This window comes from Tachysurus fulvidraco, chromosome 9 (assembly GCF_022655615.1).
Source record: "Tachysurus fulvidraco isolate hzauxx_2018 chromosome 9, HZAU_PFXX_2.0, whole genome shotgun sequence".
Taxonomy (NCBI): domain Eukaryota; kingdom Metazoa; phylum Chordata; class Actinopteri; order Siluriformes; family Bagridae; genus Tachysurus; species Tachysurus fulvidraco.
Genome location: NC_062526.1, coordinates 2,923,005 through 2,946,480, shown reverse-complemented (window position 1 = coordinate 2,946,480; position 23,476 = coordinate 2,923,005). Strand labels below are relative to the sequence as shown.

The following is a 23,476-nucleotide window of genomic DNA, read 5'->3' as shown; positions in this document are numbered from 1 at the left end:
GTCATCATGGTGTCAGATTTGCATGCGAGATCGAGTGTTCATAGTCCGGTATGCAGACACTGTGTGTTGGTGTGTTTGTTGTTACCCGCTTTGTTAACGTCGCCATATGAACGAATAAATAATTTGAATTCGTTTGCATAGCGAATAAAAATGCGCTGCAAACATCAAGACTTGCCGCAAGTAATTGGTTTCAGAGTAGTTGCCGTGTTTGTATACTGTAGTCTTTCTACACCGGGATTGAGAACTTCCTGCTTTCATAGTAGCCAAACAAATTTGTTATTAATGCCAAGAGAGAGCGATAAAAGCGAGGATAGTTTACAGCTTAATAGCGAGGATAGTTTACAGCTGCTACTGTAGCTAAGTGAAAACCTGTTTCATGAACTTCCTACAGCATTAAACACGTATCACCGTGCAGTGCGATAAAAGACATCCGCAGCAGCAGACGAGACGTCAGTCTTTACCACAGCGTGAACGCTGGGTTTTTATACGCCGCTTAACGACGTCTCTCGGTGTTACGCGTCTGTGTTGACACGGTGTGACTCGAGGTCGTGAAAGAGGTGCCGAAATAGCAAGACGGTAACAGATTAGCCTGTCTTCCTCTGAGAGAACGTGTGCCGTTAGAGCGGGTTCAAAGGCCAACGTTTGTGTCAGGAACAGACGCTACATGAAGAAGGTCACCTTAACGCTTGAGGCCGTGTAAAGGAACTCAGCACAAGATCTGAGACGTGCCATCGATTATGAGCCGCTCTGTGCCTCGAGGGATTTTAAATGCTTTTTCGGTGCACGGCGGAAATGTAGGTCACAGCCGCCAGCTTGCGTTTTTCGCATAAGTCAAAATGGTCAATTTTTTCACTTCTCATTTTATTTCCTGCTACAACATCTTGTATTATTGTTCGACCCACATTTTCAATTTCTTACCCATGTAAATATCCACCATCTTAAACAACCTGTTTTTTTTTGTGTATTCAGATCTACTGTACCATTCCATTCACTAAACATAATAGGCATAATTGTCCCTCAAAAACACGTATATTGTGACGTCATCGGGCCTAAAAGGGTGCCACTGAATAGGCCGATTGTTTTTTAGGAACCGGTTTATTCCCCAGGTTTAACAAAGCTTTCAATTAAGCAGCTATGGTGTCAGCTTACCGTCTCCATCTGCCCTGGTTCTCATTCTAGAGGTCGTGACCCCATGATATTCAAAAATGAGGTTTAGTAGTTTGTGTAAAACTATAAAGACAGGAATTGTGTGCTAATGTACTGAAACATAACATCAAATGAGCCACATTTAAAGTTAAAGTTTAGAGTCAATGTGATTCTTTGCCCATTTTTTTTCGTCCGTCTGATTCGTCTAGATCGCCGACGACATCCAGGTCGATTCAGTTTGATTTTATTTCTCCAGACATTTCCACAAAGCAGCTTTTACAGGAAGATAACCATCCAGGATATAAATGAGGCGTAGTGAGGGAAATCCTCACTGAGACGACGTGAGGAAGTAACCAGACTTGTTGAACTTCTGTGTCATCCGAGTGACTCGAGATAGTGCATAGTGTCCTTTCTATAACATCTTGAGTGGATTAACAAACATACATGAAAATATGAAATCGATTATCCTCTTGGGGGGCATGGTGGCTTAGTAGTTAGCAAGTTTGCCTCACACGTCCAGGGTTGGGGGTTCGATTCCCGCCTCCACCTTGTGTGTGTGGAGTTTGCATGTCCTCCCCGTGCCTCGGGGGTTTCCTCCGGGTACTCCGGTTTCCTCCCCCGGTCCAAAGGCATGCATGGTAGGTTGATTGGCATCTCTGGAAAATTGTCCGTAGTGTGTGAGTGTGTGAGTGAATGAGAGTGTGTGTGTGCCCTGTGATGGGTTGGCACTCCGTCCAGGGTGTATCCTGCCTCAATGCCCGATGACGCCTGAGATAGGCACAGGCTCCCCGTGACCCGAGAAGTTCGGATAAGCGGTAGGAAATGAATGAATGAATGAATGAATGAATGAATGATTATCCTCTTTGCAAAGTTTGTTGTTGTTGCTTATGTTACTTATATAATCAGATCAAACAATTCCCTATGAGTCCGAGTCATCAGCCATCTTGAAAGTTTTTTAATCCGGCCCCGGCGCCCCATTTCTCCGCCCCTTTCACTATTCCGAAAGCAAAGCTGCGAGCGTTGAGTGCAAAAATGTCCAACATTCCACAGTTAGTTTTTTTTAGATTGAATAAGTTCATCATCTAGGCTCTTGAAGTGCCCTTCTTCTTCTACTTATACTTCTTCGTCTTCTTTTTCTTCTTCTTCTTCTTCTTCTTCTTTTTCTGGTTGGATTTTTCAGTGTGAACCCACTTCACTAGTCTTACCATTTATACTACACGTTAGAATAGTGCGGAAGGATGCAATCTGAAACGCAAGGTTAATATACAGTTACATTAGTGTTCAGGTGGTGGTTCAAGTGGTTAAGGCTCTGGGTTGTTGATCAGGGTTCAAGCCCCATCCCTGCCAAGCTGCCACTGTTGGGCCCTTGAGCAAGGCCCCTAGCCCTCACTGCACCAGGGGTGCTGTATCATGGCCGATCCTGCACTCTGAACCTCTAAAGTTGGGATATGTAAAGAAAGAATTTCGCTGTGCTGTAATTAATGTACATGACGAATAAAGGTAGCGGCTACTTCTTCTAGAGATAAATAGAAATGCAATTTTAAACTTTGTCATTTTTATTCTGTTTCTATGCTTCTGTAAAGCTGCTTTGAGACAATGTCCATTTTTAAAAGCGCTATACAAGAAACTTGAATTGAAAATCGAGTGTACAGTATTTAGACAGGACTTCCTGGAACTCGGAGGTCTTAATTTAAGGTATCAACTTAAGTTATGCTAATTTTTTGGACCCTTTGGTACTTAACGGCTCAAATCGACCCGGGACAATATTGGGCTTTCAAAAGTATTAGAAATTAAAAAAAAATCAAAACAACAACAACATAAAAGTCTTTTTATTTTAATTTTTTAATTATCTTTATCTTAATCCTAAATAATATACAGTAGATAACGTTCGGGAATGTTTGCAGTTACACATTAGGTCACATTTTACAGTCAAAGTGTTTGATTTTGGGATAAAGATCTAATATCTACTGTATATCTATATCTAGAAAAAAATCTGAAAAAAAAAATTAATTTAGAGTAAAATTCGATTAACGTTTGAATTATTTAGAACGAATTTAGCAAATACAGGTGATGAATGAAATACAAAAGATTATTTCGGCCACTGGCTCCGAAATAAAGATGGGCCACTTGGACCGGAACACAACACACGGGATTAGATCTTCTCTAGTCGTCTCATTTCATTCATCTTGCTTCAGGATGGCACTTAATCTGCTGGCTAAATTTCTCGTTCCTTACTGCCTGTGTTGGTGCCGCGAGGATTTCCTCTCTACGCCTGTATGCTTTTTTTTTCCCCCAGGACCTTTTTTTGGATGCAGAACGTTTGCAAGTTAAAATATTGGTTCATTCTAGTCAGGAATCTGTTTGGATTAAAATTTGCATGCAGCTTCAAGGTGTCACGATACAGTAGGTGAGGGAGACACTGCGATGGCAGGAGTTTCCGAAAGCTGAGGTAACGAAAGTGAAAGTCCGGCGTTACACAAACAGTGTTTTTTACAAAGCGTTCCAGGGAAAGCCTGGTCTATCCTTCATCTGCTTCGTCACTTTAAGTTCCTGATAGTGAGCTATTAAAGGGTTCTGGATTAATGAGGGCTAATTTGTAAGCATGATTAGTAACTCCTTTTCCCAGAGTCCAAAAAAAAAAAATTTCATTTGTAATGTCTCCCTCCACAGTGGTGTTAATATAAAGCTTATATCAAAGCAGACACTTGGGACTTTGTAAAGAATTTGTAGAATGTAGTATGTTTTTAACTAAGGCCACGTTCACACTGCAAGTCTTAATGCATACAGTAATTCGGATATTTTGCTCAGATCAGATTTTTTTTGTTTGGCTGTTCACATTACCTTTTAAAACGTGGCCTATATCAGATACCAGTGTGAACAGTTTGCGGTTTCGAACTGACCCGCATGCGCAAACAAACAATAACGATGACGTCACACGCAGCACGCCGTTGCGCTAAAAAGTCGCCGAGGTTATGGAGGAAGTATTGTGATGTATTCAATGCAAACATTATGAGCTGGTTCACGTAACCACTTTTTTACGGTTGTTCACACTGGCCACATTGGAAAAAATCAGTTTTTGGTCTGATTCAGGACCACATATGGAAGTGGCCCAGATCTGATTTGAAAAAATCAGATCTGGGCCAGATTTGAGTGTTCACACTACTCCTGAAGAAGTCTGACCTGGTCACTTGACCCCAAAAAAATTTTGGCGATTGCGGATTTTGGCCACTTTTACCTGCAGTGTGAATGGGGCCTAATATACTAGGGGCAAGATTTTCATATAAAAGTTCAAATAAAACAAAAACAATATTTTTTTTCCACACAAATGTTTATATCTTCAAAGTAAATGTAGATATCAAACCCATTTGTGTTCTCTGAGATGCCCCGAGAGCTTGTTCATCTAAAAAGCATAGCATATTTGAAGGTTTTGTGACGGAACCTTTTACTAAGAAGTAGTTCTGACCTTCTGTGTGTAGGACTTGAAGTAGTAAGAAATTTAGACTCAATTTAGAAATTGAGACTCGGGGGACTAACCGGCGTTGTGCATCTAGCCAATAATTGATGTTTTCCTGTCTTCAGTTTCAGTATTTGAGTCATACTTATAAAATAACGAATGTTCAAGGTCCTTCCTCTCTCCGGGTCCTGTTTCGAAGCAGCACAAATAAATAAATTGTGAACCTTTTTACTTTTGCCTAGCCTTCCAGTGTGCTATTTTCTCAAAACATCCACAACAAGTGTTTTTCTTAAAGCAATAAAAATCACTGTAAGGTTATCAACAGAGGGGAAAAACACACGTCTGACACTGAACGCCAACAGAGTCCTGACTCATTTTAGAGCAAACTCACAGTGATAAATATCATTCAATTGTTTATACTGAGCACTCAGTCCAGGGTGTATCCTGCCTCGATGCCTGATGACGCCTGAGATAGGCACAGGCTCCCTGTGGCCTGAGAAGTTCGGATAAGCGGTAGAAAATGAATGAATGAATGAATGAATGAATGAATGAATGAATGAATGAATGACTGTTTATACCGATTAAAGACTTCTGATACGTGGAGTTCTGGAACCTCTGTTTTCTGGTATAAAGGGTTAAACCACATCCAATTATAATTTTTCAATTATATGTAAATAAAATTACAGCCTGTTTTTTTTTTCTCTTTCTTGATGTTAATAATAAAAAAAAACGCAAGACTTGCTGCTTGTCATGATATCCACAAAACATGGCATAATCTGTCCTGAAGTTTTTTCCGTCTCGGGCAACCTGGGACCGGAAACTCCACCGAAATAGCAGAAAACATCAAACATAAACAATCAGAGGTTTATTTTCTTCTTTCTTAAATAAAGATTTTTTTTTAACTCATTCTCATATCTGGACTCATTTTATATCAGACTCGTGGACGGAAAACCGTACGTTTGTTTATACTGAGTGAAAATCGAGCAGGATCAGAGTTGATAGAGGTGACAGAGACCTTGATTATCTCCTCAGCTGTGTTTTGCAGTCTCTTCACAGCTCTTCAGGATTTTCTCTATGCTGTGTGGTGGAAGCGTGCTGTCTCTACCTTACGGCGAAGGTTTTTTATTTTTATTTGATTACCATTATTCCTTATAATTGGTGATGAAATAAGGAAATCCGTCAAATCCCTCACTTAAATCTTTATATTTAAGGACTTCTGCATCATCCACTGACCTTAAAACAGAAACAGACTGAAAATGAGTGCTTTATTAAAGAGCGTATTCACACTCCAGTCTGTGCGCAGCAGTTTGGGGGCGGGGTTTAAAAGGTTCATGAAGAATTCCACAATAGGAATTGTGTGGATGTGTATGGAATTGTGTGGATGTGTATGGCATTTTGTTAGTGTGTAAGGAATTGTAACGTGTTTATGGAATTTGGTTGATGTGTAAGGAAATGTGCTAGGGTTGAAGGAATTGTGGCAGTGTGTAGAGAATTGGGTGTGAATTGTGTGAGGGTCAAGCAGAAATTGCGTGGAGAATTGTGTAATTGACTAAGGAATTGTATCGGGTTAAGAGATTGTTTAAGCGTGACAGAAATTGTGTCAGGGTAAGGAATTGTGTCGATGTGAAAGGAATTGTGTTATTGTAACAGAAATTGTGTGATTGTGACAGGAAATGTGTCAGGGTAAGAAATCGGGTTAGTATGACAGAAATTGTGTCAGTGTAAGGGATTGTGTAAATGTTACAGGAATTGTGTCAGTGTAAGGGATTGTGTCAATGTGATAGGAATTGTGTCATTGTGACAGGAATTGTGTGATTATGACAGGAATTGTGTCAGGGTAAGGAATTGTGTCAGGGTAAGGAATTGTGTCAATGTGACAGAAAGTGTGTTATTGTGACAGGAATTGTGTGATTGTGACAGGAATTGTGTCAGGGTAAGGAATTGTGTCAATGTGACAGGAATTGTGTTATTGTGACAGGAATTGTGTGATTGTGACAGAAATTGTGTCAGGGTAAGGAATTGTGTCAATGTGACAGGAATTGTGTCAGGGTAAGGAATCGTGTTAATGTGACAGAAATTGTGTTATTGTGACAGGAATTGTCTCAGGGTAAGGAATTGTGTCAATGTGACAGAAAGTGTGTTATTGTGACAGGAATTGTGTGATTGTGACAGGAATTGTGTCAGGGTAAGGAATTATGTCAATGTGACAGAAATTGTGTTATTGTGACAGGAATTGTGTCAGGGTAAGGAATTGTGTCAGGGTAAGGAATTGTGTCAATGTGACAGGAATTGTGTTATTGCGACAGGAATTGAGTCAGGGTACGGATTTGGGTGTGCTGAAGGAACTGTAACTGTAACACTGTGTAAGGGATTGTGTTGATGTGTACAAAATTAGATCAGTATTTAAAAAAATGTGTGAGGGTAAGGAATTTTATCAACATTGTCTGGAATCATTTCAGTGTGTGAGGAGTCTAAATAAATATGTGTATATGTATGGAACAGTGTTGATATGAAAGGAATTCTGTCAGTGTGTAAGGTAATTGTGTGAGGGTAAGTAAGGAATTGTGTTGATGTGTAAAGAGTTGTGTTGGGGTAAAAGGGAAGGTAAAGAGACTGCCTATGTTGTTGCTTATAATAAATCTAATCTCCAAACCAAGCTCGGCTACTTAGTTAGCTGACGCTAGCTACGTTTGTTGCCATAGTAATGGCGTGTGCATCTTTTTTCTGAGGAAAAAAAGTCACCTTAAGGGTTTTATTGCTTTCATTAAAAAAGAAAGAGTCTTTAAAAGGTGTTTCCCCGATAACAGGCCGCTATTTCCCATCTGCATCTGTGTGAATGTTAGAGCTGAAAACTATTTCTGACTGCTTCCTGCAGCTCAATAGACTCGCTGAGCTGTCGGTTTGGGACGCAGCCGTCGTTTCAGCTGTTATGCACTGACATCTGGGTGTGTGTTCACGCCGGAGCTGGATGACTGAGAGCACCATGAAAGGAGCAAGAAAAGGCTTTGAGTGACGGCAAGAAATTATCCCATCAGATGGAATAAATAGGACCGAATTCTTCGAGTTTTTAGATTTGAAACGCAGCCCAGCTTGTTATCAGAGGCTTAAGTGGTGCTAAATTTCCATCCGAAATGACATTCTTTTTCTTCTTGTTTTATTTGTTTGTGTTTTTTTTAAACATCAGCGCTGCAGCTAAGCTGTAAGCTAAGAAATAAAGAAAAAAAGAAAGAAAGAAAGAAAGAAAGAAAGAAAGAAAGAAAGAAAGAAAGAAAGAAAGAAAGAAAGAAAGTGAAAAAGATGCTGTTTGTAGCTGCTCTAACATAAGCTAGAACAGGAAGTGACACGGTCACATGACACCTAACATTAAACGAGGTCATGTGCAGTCATCTCAGTGCCTCTTTTTACAAGCAGCTGTGGTATAAGAAGTCTAACGCTCTCACACACACACACACACACACACACACACACACACACACACACACACACACACACACACACACACACATATAAGTTTGGTCAGTTAAAACCAAACTGTGGAATGATGGACTAGCTTCCTGCTTTTCTCTTCCACTTCTCCTCCTGTAATCTATCACACCACAGCAAACAGGTTCTCCAGGAGCTTCTTTTCATTTAATTCCTAATTAGTTTAAAACAAAGACACATCGATCAGAGATGTAGCTTCAGTGCATCCCAAGGCAAAAGTCGGTGTGCTTTTAAAGACACAAAGAAATCTCATTTATACTGAAATGTCATAAAGCGGCTTACGTGATGTGTCAAATATCCTTAGAACTGAGTATAATTTCATAAATATGAAAGTATAGATTTGATAAAACTTACAGTTGCAAATCTGCGATTTGACAAAGAGGGTCGGCCATTTTGAAATGTAATTAAAAAAAGTTGTTTGTTTGTTTTGTTTTACTTCCTCTCCATCAAATTAAGTCTAATCGTCACCAAACGGACATCGCAGCATCATGAGAATGATTCGAGCTAAACCCGTTTTTAAATATTTACTCTGTGGAACAGTTTGTCTATAAAACGTTAATAGATTTTAGATTTTAACTAAAAAATATGTTTCTTCATCTATTTGTTGTTTTCTGACTGGATTTTATGCTTTCTAAAAACATCAACTTATTTGGTCAAGATTCTTTTTACAGTCATTCGATACAATACAAAACAATGAGAGAAAGACGGCTAGGTGGCTTTTAAAAGATAGATAGATAGATAGATAGATAGATAGATAGATAGATAGATAGATAGATAGATAGATAGATAGATAGATAGAATGGATGGGGTTGGGTTGGTAGATGGATGGATGGATGGATGGATGGATGGATGGATGGATGGATGGATGGATGGATGGATGGATGGAAAAGTGTGTGGATGAATGAATGCATAGGTCGATAGATAGATAGATAGATAGATAGATAGATAGATAGATAGATAGATAGATAGATAGATAGATTATAGATAGATAGATAGATAGATAGATAGATAGATAGATAGATAGATAGATAGATAGATGTTTGTTCCACCTCACAAAATGAAACACAGAAACACGACACTGTTGAAAACCAACAGCATTGCGTTACAGTTTCATCCATTCAACCAGAAAGCGCATGTCAGCAGTTCTCCAGATTATTCTCTGTGCTTATCGTCTACTACGCAGTTCTGTCTTCGTTAACGTTGGGATAAACCTGCAATCCTCAGACACAGAAACAAATCGGAGGTGATTGAAACAATCTTTGGGGAGAAATCTTGCAGATTATTAGCAATTTTGTCCTTCAGTTCCTGTTTAAAAAGCACGTATTACAGATCAGGACCAAGGTGTTCACATCATCTGTATATAATCTACTGAAGGTGAGTTCGAATCCTAATGATGTCACATCCAAGGGATTGAATCTGGCTGTTCCCTCAAAGTGGGAGGGGCCTAGTCTCTCTCCCTTGGCAATCACAGTATCAAAACGCCACGTGACGTCACGTGCAGCCCCGTCCCCAATATAATCAGAGAATTACCACAACATGAACATGTGACATATCATAACACTCAGCACAATGAGGAGAACTTGACCCAAGTTCTGGTTACGTCACATGCACATCAACCACCAAAATGCCTGGAAACACAATGTTACCAGAACATATACACATGAGACATTTCAAAATGCTCAGCACAGTAAACCTCAGCATGGGCGTTCTGATGATGTCACATGACATCACGTGCACGTTGCAACGTTCGCATGTGACGTCTCAAAACACTCAACGCAATAAGTAAAACAGAATAAAATGCATACTGGCAACCTCACATGCTCGTATTGACTCCCTATAGTTCCACTCACGTCCAAAACTTTTGGCACCCTCTCTGACCAGTTCCCTACAAAATTATTGCCAACCCAGCTGTCCACTCGCCTCCAAAAACCTGGGACATGATGATTACTTGCTTCTTCAATCCAACCCCAAAGTTTGTTGTGACGAACTTTACAAACCTAGTTTGTATTTCAATCTTTTTGTAATAAACAAGCACAAACCACCCGAGCATATCCAACCTCACTTAGACAGCCAACTCCCAAACCATATTGTACAAAAACATTTTCAGTGTCCCGGTTAAAACTCTTGTATTACATAACGGCTTGTCGTCGTAGCGTTAGTGATCGTTTCCTGGAATAGAAATGGAGGCGATGTGAAACAACATGTTCCTCTTCAGGACAGGTTCCTCCTCCTTTTCCCCTTCCACAATTCACTTAATAGCCAATAACATTATTCAGACTTTAGCAAAGCTTTGTGAAAGGTTATCACACAGCCGTAAATTGAGCTTAATGAGGCGATGCAGGCGAGAGAGAGAGAGGGATAGAAAGAGAGAGAGAGAATGCGTCTGGTTTGCTCACCGAAGCTAAATTGATTTTATTCTACGTTATTGGAAAACCGCTAAGTGCCTCTTCTTTGTCTGTAATTGTCCAAGAGACACGAGCGTCAGGATTTTCTGAGTCACACGCAGCGAAAAGTCCTCACTAGACACACAATATTTAAACAGCTAGTTCCTGTGTGTAGTGTGTTACATTGTGGGGAATAATACACTCAGAAGTAGGGTAGTGTGTGTGTGTGTGTGTGTGTGTGTGTGTGTGTGTGTGTGTGTGTGTGTGTGTGTGTGTGTGTGTGAGAGAGAGAGAGAGAGAGTGAGAGAGCGAGAGAGAGTTAAGTGTGTGTAGATTTCTATGTATTACTTAAAAATTAATCTATTTTTTAAAATTATTTATGTAATATTGTTATATTGTGGGGGGCACTGCAGTTTAGTGGTTAGCACGTTCGCCTCACACCTCCAGGGTTGGGGGTTCGATTCCCGCCTACGCCTTGTGTGTGTGGAGTTTACATGTTCTCCCCGTGCCTCGGGGGGTTTCCTCCGGGTACTCCGGTTTCCTCCCCCGGTCCAAAGACATGCATGGTAGGTTGATTGGCATCTCTGGAAAATTGTCCGTAGGCTGTGAGTGTGTGAGTGAATGAGAGTGTGTGCGTGAGTGTGTGCCCTGCGATGGGTTGGCACTCCGTCCAGGGTGTATCCTGCCTCGATGCCCGATGACGCCTGAGATACGCACAGGCTCCCCGTGACCCGAGAAGTTTGGATAAGCGGTAGTAAATGAATGAACGAATGTTATATTGTGAGATATATAACAGGAATGTGCATGTTTACACTCCTTACTAATACTTTTACAGTCCAGCCACACTGTGCAATTTTGGCCACAATTTTATCGTCTGAGACAACTTGGCTGGTTTGACCTGGTCATGGCCACCGACAGCCGATTAATGGTCGCTGAGATCAGTTTTTTAATCAGATGAAGTTCTGGCAGCGTCAGAAGATGTCAGACACTTACCTGCAGCGTGACGACATCTACTGTATGACGAGCGACAAACTAGGAACCAATAGGAGCGCTGAATCGGATGATCGTCGTATCTTTCTGTTTTTATCATCAAGGATTGTCATGAACAATATTAACGCTCATTTGATGCTACCTGCCTTTTTAGTGAGAGAATGCGGGTCTGAAGGTGTCACGGATGGATGACGTATAACCCCTGATGACACCTGAGATCCTACAGTGTGACGTCAGGATCATGTTCGTACGGTCTGACAAACAACAATCGGCAAGGACTATTCAAATTTCAGATATTTTGTGTGATTTATATCATATTGTTATTTATATTTTTGTCTTTTCTTTTGTCGTTTTTTTTTTTTTTTTTGCTGTTGTTTGTGTGTTGTTGTTTTTTCTTCTTAAATATCAGTGCTGCAGCTAAACTTTTTCTTTAAAACTTTCCTGGAAAAAATATATATCCAGTGTTTCTGGAAAAATCATTCGTGAGGTTTGAGTCGGACAGAAAGAATCGATTCATTTACTAGAACTCCAGGTCTGAGAGAGAGAGATAGTGAAAGAAAAACGTTTGTGTTCATATTAATATAATTATTAGTATTTTAAAATCTAAAATATTTTTAGAAAATGAAATTGTATACACTTTGTCTATCGCCTTTTTATACGGATGTAAATATCGTTGATATTGTATTCCTTATCAAATTTTATCACTTGTTAAATGATGTTAAAATAAAACAATAGGGATGTAAGTGATGATGCAGGTAAACTTTAACCTGAACGGCTCCTGAGTGAAACACTGACGGACAATCGCAACAGAGCATCGCTGAAATATTCATCATTTTGAGCTATTCTAGGAAAAAGGACTGTGGTGTGTGTGTGTGTGTGTGTGTGTGTGTGTGTGTGTGTGTGTGTGTGTGTGTGTGTGTGTGTGTGTGTGTGTGTGTGTGGAATGTGACAGTGGAGCCCAAAGACCACATAACACATTTGTGAGCTGTGTCAAATGAAATTAGAGTCCAGGAGCATCCTTGATGTCACACAGTCCAGGTTTTCCCAGCGTGATGCGCTGCTCTAGCATGAGCCACACTGCGATAGCGTTCTGCTAATCACACACCAATCTGTTTAACTCCTAATGATCGAGCACAGAATTACCCTCGCAGCAGATAAGGTGTGTTTTTTTTTATCTCTCGTACACTATCGCTTCCTGACAGAACGACCCGAAGGAAACCTCCGAGCACATGGCGTTCTCTCCTGAATTCTTCTTTCTGATTGGTTGATTGGTTGATTGGTTTCCCATAACAACTTTATATCAAGGAGTTCATTCTAATAGATTTAACATGTCATCGTTTCTATAGTAACAAACCTCCTTGTATGGTGGACGATCAACCGTTTAATGGAAACTGATTTACTTTTTACTTTTTAGGTATTTAACAAAGACGAAGTTTTCCATAAAGGTAAGGTTTTTGTTTTTAGAAGGAGACTCTAGTGTCAGAACTTTCTCTCTGTTGAAGATATGCAATGAACACAAGAATTCCCACCTGATGCATAAAATAAAAAAATAAAAAAATGGATATTATTTAGCATAAAATGATTATAAAGCCTCCCCAATGATACAGCTTTATGAGCTAAATGATGATTTATAAATAAATGAGTTCTCCGAGGTAAAAAAAAAATAGGAAGTAAACAACAGCTTTCCACCAAATTTTCCCGTCCATGACGATGACACGTAAATTTTGTTCCCGCCAAAATTCATGTGTTGATAGTGATGACATCAAATACGGACAAATACGGACAAAAGTTTCTCTTTTTCCTACCAAACATTAGTTTTTGTTTTTTAAATTGTTTTTGTTTTTTTGTTCAAGTTTCTCTTCTAAAACTAAAAGATGATGATCACGATGACCAGAAGTTAAAGCATCAAATCAGTTTATTTTGTATGTAAATGAGCTACTCTGATATAAAAACATTTTCCCGCCAAAACTCACCTGTGCGAAATGACGCATAATATCGTTAATGAAGTCAATTAATTGCGTAATTAATGTTTTTTTCATTTCCTATTAAGAGAAACCTGACTGCAGGAACGGAGCAGGACGTCGTGGTTTGGGGATGGTTTTGAAAATTATACAAATAAATAAATAAATAAATAAATAAATAAATAAATAAATAAATAAATACCGCCAAAACTGACCTGTCCACGCTGATGACGCATAAGGTCATGATAGACGCCGTGCAGCACATGACGTCCATCCCGATGAAGACGTTACAGAAAGCTTCACCGAACAGCCATTTGCCACCGGTGAGGTCGGTTGCTATGGCGAAGGGCATGACCCCAAGAGCTACGGACAGGTCGGCGGCTGCGAGCGACACAAGCAAGTAGTTGGAAGGCTGCCGGAGCTTCTTCACCACACACACGGCCACCACCACGAGCGCGTTCCCGATTACCGTCACCGCCGTGACCGCGGCTAGCGCGAGACCCACGGCCACCTTCTCCGTGGGGGCGAACTCGAGTGGCCGCTCGGCGCACGAGCCGTTGTTCCCGTCACCGTCGCCCACATCAACACCGACACCTCCGCCGCGGAACGGGCGCGAGGAACCGGCGGCGACATCATGATCACGATCCGCGGAGAAGAAGAGCGTAGAAGCCGACGGAGACGAGTTGAACATCTCTGGCTCTGGAAATCCCCGGCGGTGTGTGTGTGTGTGTGTGTGTGTGTGTGTGTGTGTGTGTGTGTGTGTGTGTGTGTGTGTGTGTGTGTGTGTGTGTTGGGGAGGGGGGGGGGTGTAACGACACACCTCTCCAAGAGCGCATGCTGAACCGCGAGCGCACGCTCTATAACTCTCTCGCGTTCTGAAGGTTTTACCCACGCGTAGAGAATTAAAATATAAAATCAGATAATAAAAAATATTAAAAGATGAATAGATTGATGGGAAGAGGACATAAAAATACAAATAAAAAATGAAAAGAATCGAAAAAGGTTTGGAGAGAGAAAAGAGCGCGCACAAGGTGGGAGAAAGCGCGATGCGCGCGCGCACTCTCTCTCTCTCTCTCTCTCTCTCTCACACACACACACACACACACACACACACACACACACACACACAAGCGCGCTTATAATCTAAATATTTATCTATCTTTTACTTTTCTTTACCATTTTCTGTTGCCTATCCGTTGTAATTCTGTCTCTCTCTCTCTCTCTCTCCCCCCTGCTTCTTTCCCTCCTTCTGTCACTTTCTCTTCCTCTCATTCACAATGTCTCCTCCCACCATCTTTTCATTTTTCTTCCAGTTCTGTAGTTTCTTTTTTTCTGCCACACCTGCACACTAACCACCCCATCTCTCCTCCATTTCTTTAGCCCTCGTTCCTCCATCCACCCACTTTCTCTCATTCTGTTCTTCCTGTTACATCTTGTTCTTGGCTTGCTCTTTCCTCCTGTCTCATTCTCTTCACCTCTAAATCTTCACCTCCTCCCTCCATCTTTTAATTCTTTCTGTTCTGTTCTCTCTCCCTCACATTTCTCTATTTCTTCTCTCACCACAAGCTGCTCTTCATTTACCTCTTCAATTCTTTGATTTACTCTCTTTTCTCTCTCCTCCTCTATACACCTCTCACACTCTCATCCCTCATTCCTTCTCTCTCTCTCTCTTTCTCTCCTCTTCTTTTCTTATCTTTTCCTTCAGCTCTCTCTTTCTCTTATCATGTCCTTCATCTCTCCCCATCTCCTGCTCTCATTTATCTTTCTATTATGCTTTAGTCTTAATCTCTCTCTCTCTCTCTCTCTCTCTCTCTCTCTCTCTCTCTCTCTCTTCGTGATAATGTGATAAACCCTTCACTGTGTTTGTTGGCACTTTGCCCATTAGATAAAAGCGACATTTTAATTAGTTTTTTACTCCATTAAACGCCCTAGTTTTCACTTTAACTCTAACAAAGTCTCATTAACACAACTGTCAACATCTGCATTAAGCTGCTACTAAAGCTTTTTATTAAAAAAAAAAAAAAAAAGCTAACAAAAAAGGTAAAAAGCCACCATTTAAATTCAGATCCTGGTCTGAAAGTACTGATATGGAAAAAAAAAAAAGCACTGTAACTAATTTTGCATCTAAGTTTTACCTACACATAATGTTTTATGAAAAAAAATATATTAAAAATCTGCATGTTATATCATTTAGATCAACAGCTTTTATAACTACTTAATAAACACAGCTGAAAGATTTCCGGCGGCTAAAATAGAACGTTCTGAACGGAGGTCGGAGGACGACCTGAAGGAAACCTCCGAGCATGTGAATTCTTCTTTCTGATTGGTGGATTGGTTTCTGCAGCGCAGCTCCATATCACAACTTTATATCAAGGAGCTCCTTCTAATACATTTAATGTGTCATGGTAACAAACCTCCCTGTATGGTGGACGATTTAATGGAAACTGATTTACTTTTTAAGTTTTCCGTGAGAGAAAAAAATGACATTTTGCAGAAGTTTTAAGGGCCTTGCTCAAGGGCCCATCAGTGGATGCTTGGTGGACCTGAGATTTGAACTCAATTCAAAGGATGTTTGCTCTTTATAAAGGATCACGTGCGCTCGACTCTTCCGTCTTTACTCCCATTAGTCGCTCCTTATTTGCATAAAGTTCAACTATTCTCAACCTTGTCACGTCTCCGGACACGCCCACGTCCATACGTCGGATGGAAACGCATCCCTCGATCAACTGCGCTTTTGCCTGCAGAACATTTCTGAGCATGGCCTCAGCTTTTGTTTGTCTTCTACAACAATGCAGTATGAATGAAACACTTTACATCTCACACACTTCATGAGTCAATCGAAGGGTCTGTCGTTCTATCTCTCCATCTCTCTCTCCCTATCTACACATGTCTTTGTTTATGAACAGCTTCAACTACGCAGTTTCATCCACATCATTTGTATCATCGACAAATTAATATCGAGCAACATCACATGCAAATTGTGTAACTGTTAAATCTTTATGCATCATGCAAATGTTGATCCAAACAGGCCAAGGGGAAAAAATGCTGATCGCAAATCTTCCTGAAGAGCGTAAAGACAAATGCATAATTCAGATAGATGCGTGAAAGAAGGGATTTGCATACCACACACTTTTGTAGCGGAATGGGATCGTGTATCTGTAATGAAGGGGAAAAAAGGATGGCGTGTTCGCCGGGAGCTCATCGCTGTCATCATGATTATTGGTGCAGCAGAACAGCTGGGTCACCTCACCTGCGCCGTGGTCCTGGGGAGAGGATATGAAATATAAATGGACAGACGTGTCACGGGTTTGTGTGACAGCCCGGGCTGAAGCGGTTGATCTGCTTCTCGCTTACTGGTCTGCAGGTGAGGCGAGCAGTCGCTTTGTAAAGTCGGAGTCTCGCCGATGATGTGACTCTGCACCAAGGACTCGATTTTCATGCAATGTCGTGATTTACATTTTGATTCCTTTCTTATAGGAGCAGCTAGGAAAGTAGTTCCGGCTTCGGATCGCGGGTTTATATTAAAATATAACACTCGGTTATACGGTGAAGGGGTCTGTTAATTATTATACAGAGGTGGGAGTGAGTCACACATGTGCAAGTCACAAGTAAGTCTCAAGTCATGTATGTCAAGTCGAGTGTTTTTTTAATACTTGTCAATCAAGTCTCAAGTCTCAAATTTGCGACTTAAGTCTGACTCGAGTCAAGTCGAGTCCCCCGTCTCTGAGTCATTTAACTCAAGTCCGAGTCAAGTCTCAAGTTATGAATGACAAGTCGAGTCTTTTTTTAATATTTGTCAATCAAGTCTCAAGTCTCAAATTTGCGACTTAAGTCTGACTCAAGTCAAGTCGAGTCCCCCATCTCTGAGTCATTTAACTCAAGTCCGAGTCAAGTCTCAAGTCATGAATGTCAAGTCAATGTCAAGTCGAGTCTTTTTTTAATACTTGTCAAGGAAGTCTCAAGTCTCAAATTTGCGACTTAAGTCTGACTCGAGTCGAGTCCCCCATCTCTGAGTCATTTAACTCAAGTCCGAGTCAAGTCTAAAGTTATGAATGACAAGTTGAGTCTTTTTTTAATATTTGTCAATCAAGTCTCAAGTCTCAAATTTGCGACTTAAGTCTGACTCGAGTCAAGTCGAGTCCCCCATCTCTGAGTCATTTAACTCAAGTCCGAGTCAAGTCTCAAGTCATGAATGTCAAGTCAATGTCAAGTCGAGTCTTTTTTTAATACTTGTCAAGGAAGTCTCAAGTCTCAAATTTGCGACTTAAGTCTGACTCGAGTCGAGTCCCCCATCTCTGAGTCATTTAACTCAAGTCCGAGTCAAGTCTAAAGTTATGAATGACAAGTTGAGTCTTTTTTTAATATTTGTCAATCAAGTCTCAAGTCTCAAATTTGCGACTTAAGTCTGACTCGAGTCAAGTCGAGTCCCCCATCTCTGAGTCATTTAACTCAAGTCCGAGTCAAGTCTCAAGTCATGAATGTCAAGTCAAAGTCGAGTCTTTTCTTAATATTTGTCAAGCAAGTCTCAAGTCTCAAATTTGCGACTTAAGTCTGACTCGAGTCAAGTCGAGTCCCCCGTCCCTGAGTCATTCAACTCAAGTCCGAGTCAAGTCTCAAGTCATGAATGTCAAGTCAAAGTCAAGTCGAGTCTTTTTTAATATTTGTCAATCAAGTCTCAAGTCTCAAATTTGTGACTTAAGTCTGACTCGAGTCAAGTCGAGTCCCCCATCTCTGAGTCATTTAACTCAAGTCCGAGTCACGTCTCAAGTCATGAATGTCAATTCAAAGTCAAGTCGAGTCTTTTTTTAATACTTGTCAAGCAAGTCTCAAGTCTCAAATTTGCGACTTAAGTCTGACTCGAGTCAAGTCGAGTCCCCCATCTCTGAGTCATTTAACTCAAGTCCGAGTCAAGTCTCAAGTCATGAATGTCAAGTCAAAGTCAAGTCGAGTCTTTTTTAAAATTTGTCAAGCAAGTCTCAAATTTGCGACTTAAGTCTGACTCGAGTCAAGTCATATGACTCGAGTCCCCCATCTCTGTTATTTTTATAAGGAGATTATTTAATGCTCTTCAAAATTCAATTTTCAGCCGAGGAAAGCTGCCTCATCGCTAATGATATAAAAGTCTGTCTTGGTGGTCCACTCGGACTCGTAGTGGACCCGAGTGCAGGACAGCGAGAACTGTCTCACACACTCATTACCGCGCATTAGTCATCGCCGTGATGTGCCGCCACTCGAGTTTTGCCCTTTTCCGCTTCCCTCAGGTCGGTGGGCTGCAGTAGTGGATAATAATAGGAGACGGTGTGGTCAGGTACAAAAGGGCAGATTTCCCCAAGAGACCTCAGCGCTTTCTTCATCAAGCCTGAATGCTCATTACTCGCTGAATAATGTGACTGTGGCAGTAACGAGCATCAGATCCACTTAAATCTAAGACCACCAGTAAATCAGACACACCAGCTATGACATGTCTATTATATAATGCCTTTATAATGCATAGACAAACAATCAAGTCCAAAAAGCACCAGATAGATTTGAGATCCTTAAGATTCAGGATACTCGAATCGTATTAAAATGTCATTAAAATTCAATTTATAATGTTCGAGATTCTAAATTCTTGAACAGATATCAAATATTAGTCTTCAGTTAAGTCCCAAAAAAAACACCAGATAATTGCTTCGAATTTCAAAATTGTAATCACATTTTTGAACAAATAACAACTTTTAGTCAAGAATCGTCCACAATCTAGTGCAAAAATCATCAGATTCATGTGTAAATTCAAATTTCTTCAAAATTCTTTGAAAGATTCCTCAGAATCTGTGAAGAATAAACAGTACAGAATATGGATGGATGGATGGATGGATGGATAGATATCAAGTTTCTCATTAAACTGTGATGTCATTGCTTATGCTAAACTAAATTTCAACACGTTTCTAATTAGTAGATAGGACAAACGTAGCGCGACCGAGATCGAATCACGCAGTATTAACGTACACCAGTGACATTATGAGATCTTGTTAAGGATGATTCCACTGACTAGATGAACTAAAACTCATTAGACATGGGTTAGACATACTGTAGGGGACGTCATTAGTCATAGGGAAAGTCATGGCCTAATGGTTACAGAGTTTGACTCCTAACCCTAAGGTTGTGGGTTCGAGTCTCGGGCCCTCAATACCACCACTGAGGTGCCCTTGAGCATGGCACCGAACCCCCCGCCAACTGCTCCCCGAGCGCCGCAGCATAAACGGCTGCCCACTGCTCCGGGTGTGTGTTCACGGTGTGTGTGTGTTCACTGTTGTGTGTGTGTTCACGGTGTGTGTGTTCACTGTTGTGTGTGTGTTCACGGTGTGTGTGTTCACGGTGTGTGTGTTCAAGGTGTGTGTGTGTTCACTGCTGTGTGTGTGTTCAAGGTGTGTGTGTGTTCACGGTGTGTGTGTGTGTGTGTGTGTGTGTGTGTGTGTGTGATCACGGTGTGTGTGTGTTCATGGTGTGTGTGTGTGTGTGTTCACTGCTGTGTGTGTGTTGACTGCTGTGTGTGTGTGTTCATGGTGTGTGTGTGAGTGTGTGTGTTCACTGCTGTGTGTGTTCACTGCTCTGTGTGTGTTCACTGCTGTGTGTGTGTTCACGGTGTGTGTGTGTTCACGGTGTGTGTGTGTTCACGGTGTGTGTGTTCACTGCTGTGTGTGTTCACAGAGTGTGTGTGTTCACTGCTGTGTGTGTGTTCACGGTGTGTATGTGTGTGTTCACGGTGTGTATGTGTGTGTGTGTGTTCACTGCTGTGTGTGTTCACGGTGTGTGTGTGTTCACGGTGTGTGCGTGTGTGTTCACTGCTGTGTGTGTTCACGGTGTGTGTGTTCACGGTGTGTGTGTGTTCACGGTGTGTGTGTGTGTGTGTGTGTGTGTGTGTGTGTGTGTGTGTGTATGTGTGTGTTCACTGCTGTGTGTGTGCACTTTGGATGGGTTAAATGCAGAGAACAAATTCTGAGTATGGGTCACCGTACTTAGCCGTATGTCACGTCACGTCACGTCATTCGTTGATTCTTAGGGGTGAAATTACGCAATCAAATCAAGCCGTAGGTACAAAAACAAATTGTTTTAATGTGACTTGGTTCAATCACGTAAAACCGATAAACACATTTCAGTTAAGTAAATACAACAAGCGTGATTCAGTATCGATCTGAGGCTTATCCCAAAGTACGTTCAGCCCTAGACTGAGACCACAGAGCGTGTTTTCATACCAGTAGCCATCAACCTCCATACTGTAACTCCTCCCCTCGCAGTAGGAAGCCGAGTGGACGCAATGAACGCTGACTGTATCACTGTATTATTATGTAATATTTACAATATGGAAATTAATGTGTCATATGTTCAATATCATGACTGTGCCAAACACACACACACACACACACACTATCACATACACACACACACACACACACATCACACACTATCACATACACACACACTCACACACTATCACATACACACACACTCACATACACACACACACTCACACACACACTATCACATACACACACTCACACAAACACACACACACACACACACACTGCACCAAACACTACCAAACTCATTTATAATAGAGGATTGCTGGCACAGCTTACATGTGAAAGTCATGCTGATGGAGTGAGGCGATGTGTGATGTGGAACTGATGACTGACGTTTATGTAACTTGGATATTTGACGTTTGATATTATAAAAGTGTCTCGCTGTGATGAATGACCGATTAAAGACGAAAACAGATTTTGTGGGTGCTGTTAACAGTTTTGTTGAAATGTGTATGTGTGTGTGTGTGTGTGTGTGTGTGTGTGTGTGTGTGTGAGAGAGAGAGAGAGAGAGAGAGAGAGAGAGAGAGAGAGAGAGAGAGAGAGAGAGAGAGAGAGAGTGTGTGGGTGTGTGTGGGTGTGTGGTCAGTTAAAAGGAAAATGCCCAGGTGGAGCTCATGGAGCAATCAGAGCAGAACAATGACTCATTAAATGTCCTTCCTCTGTAGAAATCAGCTCCATGTAGAAAGAAATCACAACATAGTGAAGTGGACGAGCTTCAGTCGAGAAGTTCAGGTTAATGTGTGGGGTGGGGGGGGGAGTGCTAGCTTAGTGGTTAAGGTGTTAGACTACTAATAGGAGGGTCATTAGTTTGAATCCCAGGGCCACCAAGCTGCCCCTCCTGGGCCTCTGAGCAAGGCCCTTAACCCTGAATTGCTCAGCTGTATAAATGAGATGTAAGTGACTCTGAATAAGGGCATCTGCCAGAAATGTAAATATGTCTGTGTGTGTCTGTCTCCCTTACCTGTCTGTGTGCATTTGTGTGTGTGTCTGTTTGCCTACATTTCTGTCTGACAATGTGTGTGTGTGTCTCTGTCTGTCTGTTTACCAGTGTGTCTTCTGTTGTCTGTCTTACTTACCTGTCTGTGTGCATGTGTGTCTATCACCATTCTGTATGTCTGTCTGTCTGTGGCCCACTGTGTCTGTGGGTCTCTCACTGTGTATCAGTTAGTCTGCCTCTGTCTGTCTATAAATCTGTATGTCTGTCTGTCTGTCTCACTGCCTGTCTGTCAGTGTGTCTGTCACTTTATTGCTGTCTGTCTGTATGTCTGTCTGTCTGTGGCCCACCGTGTCTGTGGGTCTCTCACTGTGTATCTGTTAGTCTGCCTCTGTCTGTCTATAAATCTGTATCTGTCTGTGTATCTGTCTGTCTGTCTGTCTGACTGCCTGTCTGACAATGTGTGTGTTTGTGTCTCTGTCTGTCTGTTTACCAGTGTGTCTTCTGTTGTCTGTCTTACTTACCTGTCTGTGTGCATGTGTGTCTATCACCATTCTGTATGTCTGTCTGTCTGTGGCCCACTGTGTCTGTGGGTCTCTCACTGTGTATCAGTTAGTCTGCCTCTGTCTGTCTATAAATCTGTATGTCTGTCTGTCTGTCTCACTGACTGTCTGTCAGTGTGTCTGTCACTTTATTGCTGTCTGTCTGTATGTCTGTCTGTCTGTGGCCCACCGTGTCTGTGGGTCTCTCACTGTGTATCTGTTAGTCTGCCTCTGTCTGTCTATAAATCTGTATCTGTCTGTGTATCTGTCTGTCTGACTGCCTGTCTGACAATGTGTGTGTTTGTGTCTCTGTCTGTCTGTTTACCAGTGTGTCTTCTGTTGTCTGTCTTACTTACCTGTCTGTGTGCATGTGTGTCTATCACCATTCTGTATGTCTGTCTGTCTGTGGCCCACTGTGTCTGTGGGTCTCTCAAAGTGTATCTGTTAGTCTGCCTCTGTCTGTCTATAAATCTGTATCTGATTGTATCTGTCTGTCTGTCTGTCTGTCTGTCTCACTGCCTGTCTGTAAGTATGTCTGTCACTTTATTGCTGTCTGTCTGTATGTCTGTCTGTCTGTGGCCCACTGTGTCTGTGGGTCTCTCACTGTGTATCTGTTAGTCTGCCTGTCTGTCTATAAATCTGTATCTGTCTGTGTATCTATCTGTCTGTCTGTCTGACTGCCTGTCTGTCTATCTTTTGTCAGTCTGTTGCTGTCTGTAACTGTCTGTCTGAATGACAATTGACTGAATGAACACGTTTTCTTCATGGCCACAATGACGAACATTTGACATCAGACATTAAGATCGTTTAATTTCTGCCTTTTTATCTAATATCTACATTTAGATCCTTTTCCCTATGAAGGTTTGGTGTTACATGACCAGAACACAATGAACATCGTTGAGTCGCTCTAACACATTTCTGCATGTTCGAGGGACGTAGTACATGATGGCCTTTGTTCAGGTTCTGAGTCATGACATTTATTCGCAGGTTGGTCCGTGCGATGATGACTCATGCAGACAGAAGGTGAGTCATCGACTGTTCTGTGGATTAGAAATCATTTGCATTAAATGCTTATAATTAAAATATCGGCTTAGCGGCGTGTCAAATAATGAGGAGACAAAAAACTATCCTAATTGTAGTCATGGCTACAGAGTGGATGTTACATACTTATAGGCTTGTCAGTGTTGACCTGTATCTCTGCCTTATACCGTTCTCCTGTATAGATCAGTAATTCGATTT

General features: G+C 41.3%; 1 protein-coding gene across 1 annotated transcript in view; it reads right to left on the bottom strand.

Annotated features, from left to right (window-relative positions):
- The window catches only part of htr7c (5-hydroxytryptamine (serotonin) receptor 7c), a 49,724-nt gene extending 32,867 nt beyond the window's left edge, over positions 1 to 16,857 (bottom strand). The window contains exons 1-4 of the mRNA XM_027162768.2: positions 16,773 to 16,857; positions 16,669 to 16,681; positions 16,083 to 16,199; positions 13,634 to 14,386 (exon numbers count right to left, since the gene is read on the bottom strand). Of these exons, the coding sequence (XP_027018569.2) occupies positions 13,634 to 14,386; positions 16,083 to 16,199; positions 16,669 to 16,681; positions 16,773 to 16,857 (968 nt within the window). The remainder of the gene's footprint in view (positions 1 to 13,633; positions 14,387 to 16,082; positions 16,200 to 16,668; positions 16,682 to 16,772) is intronic.
- Positions 16,858 to 23,476: the final 6,619 nt, after the last annotated feature.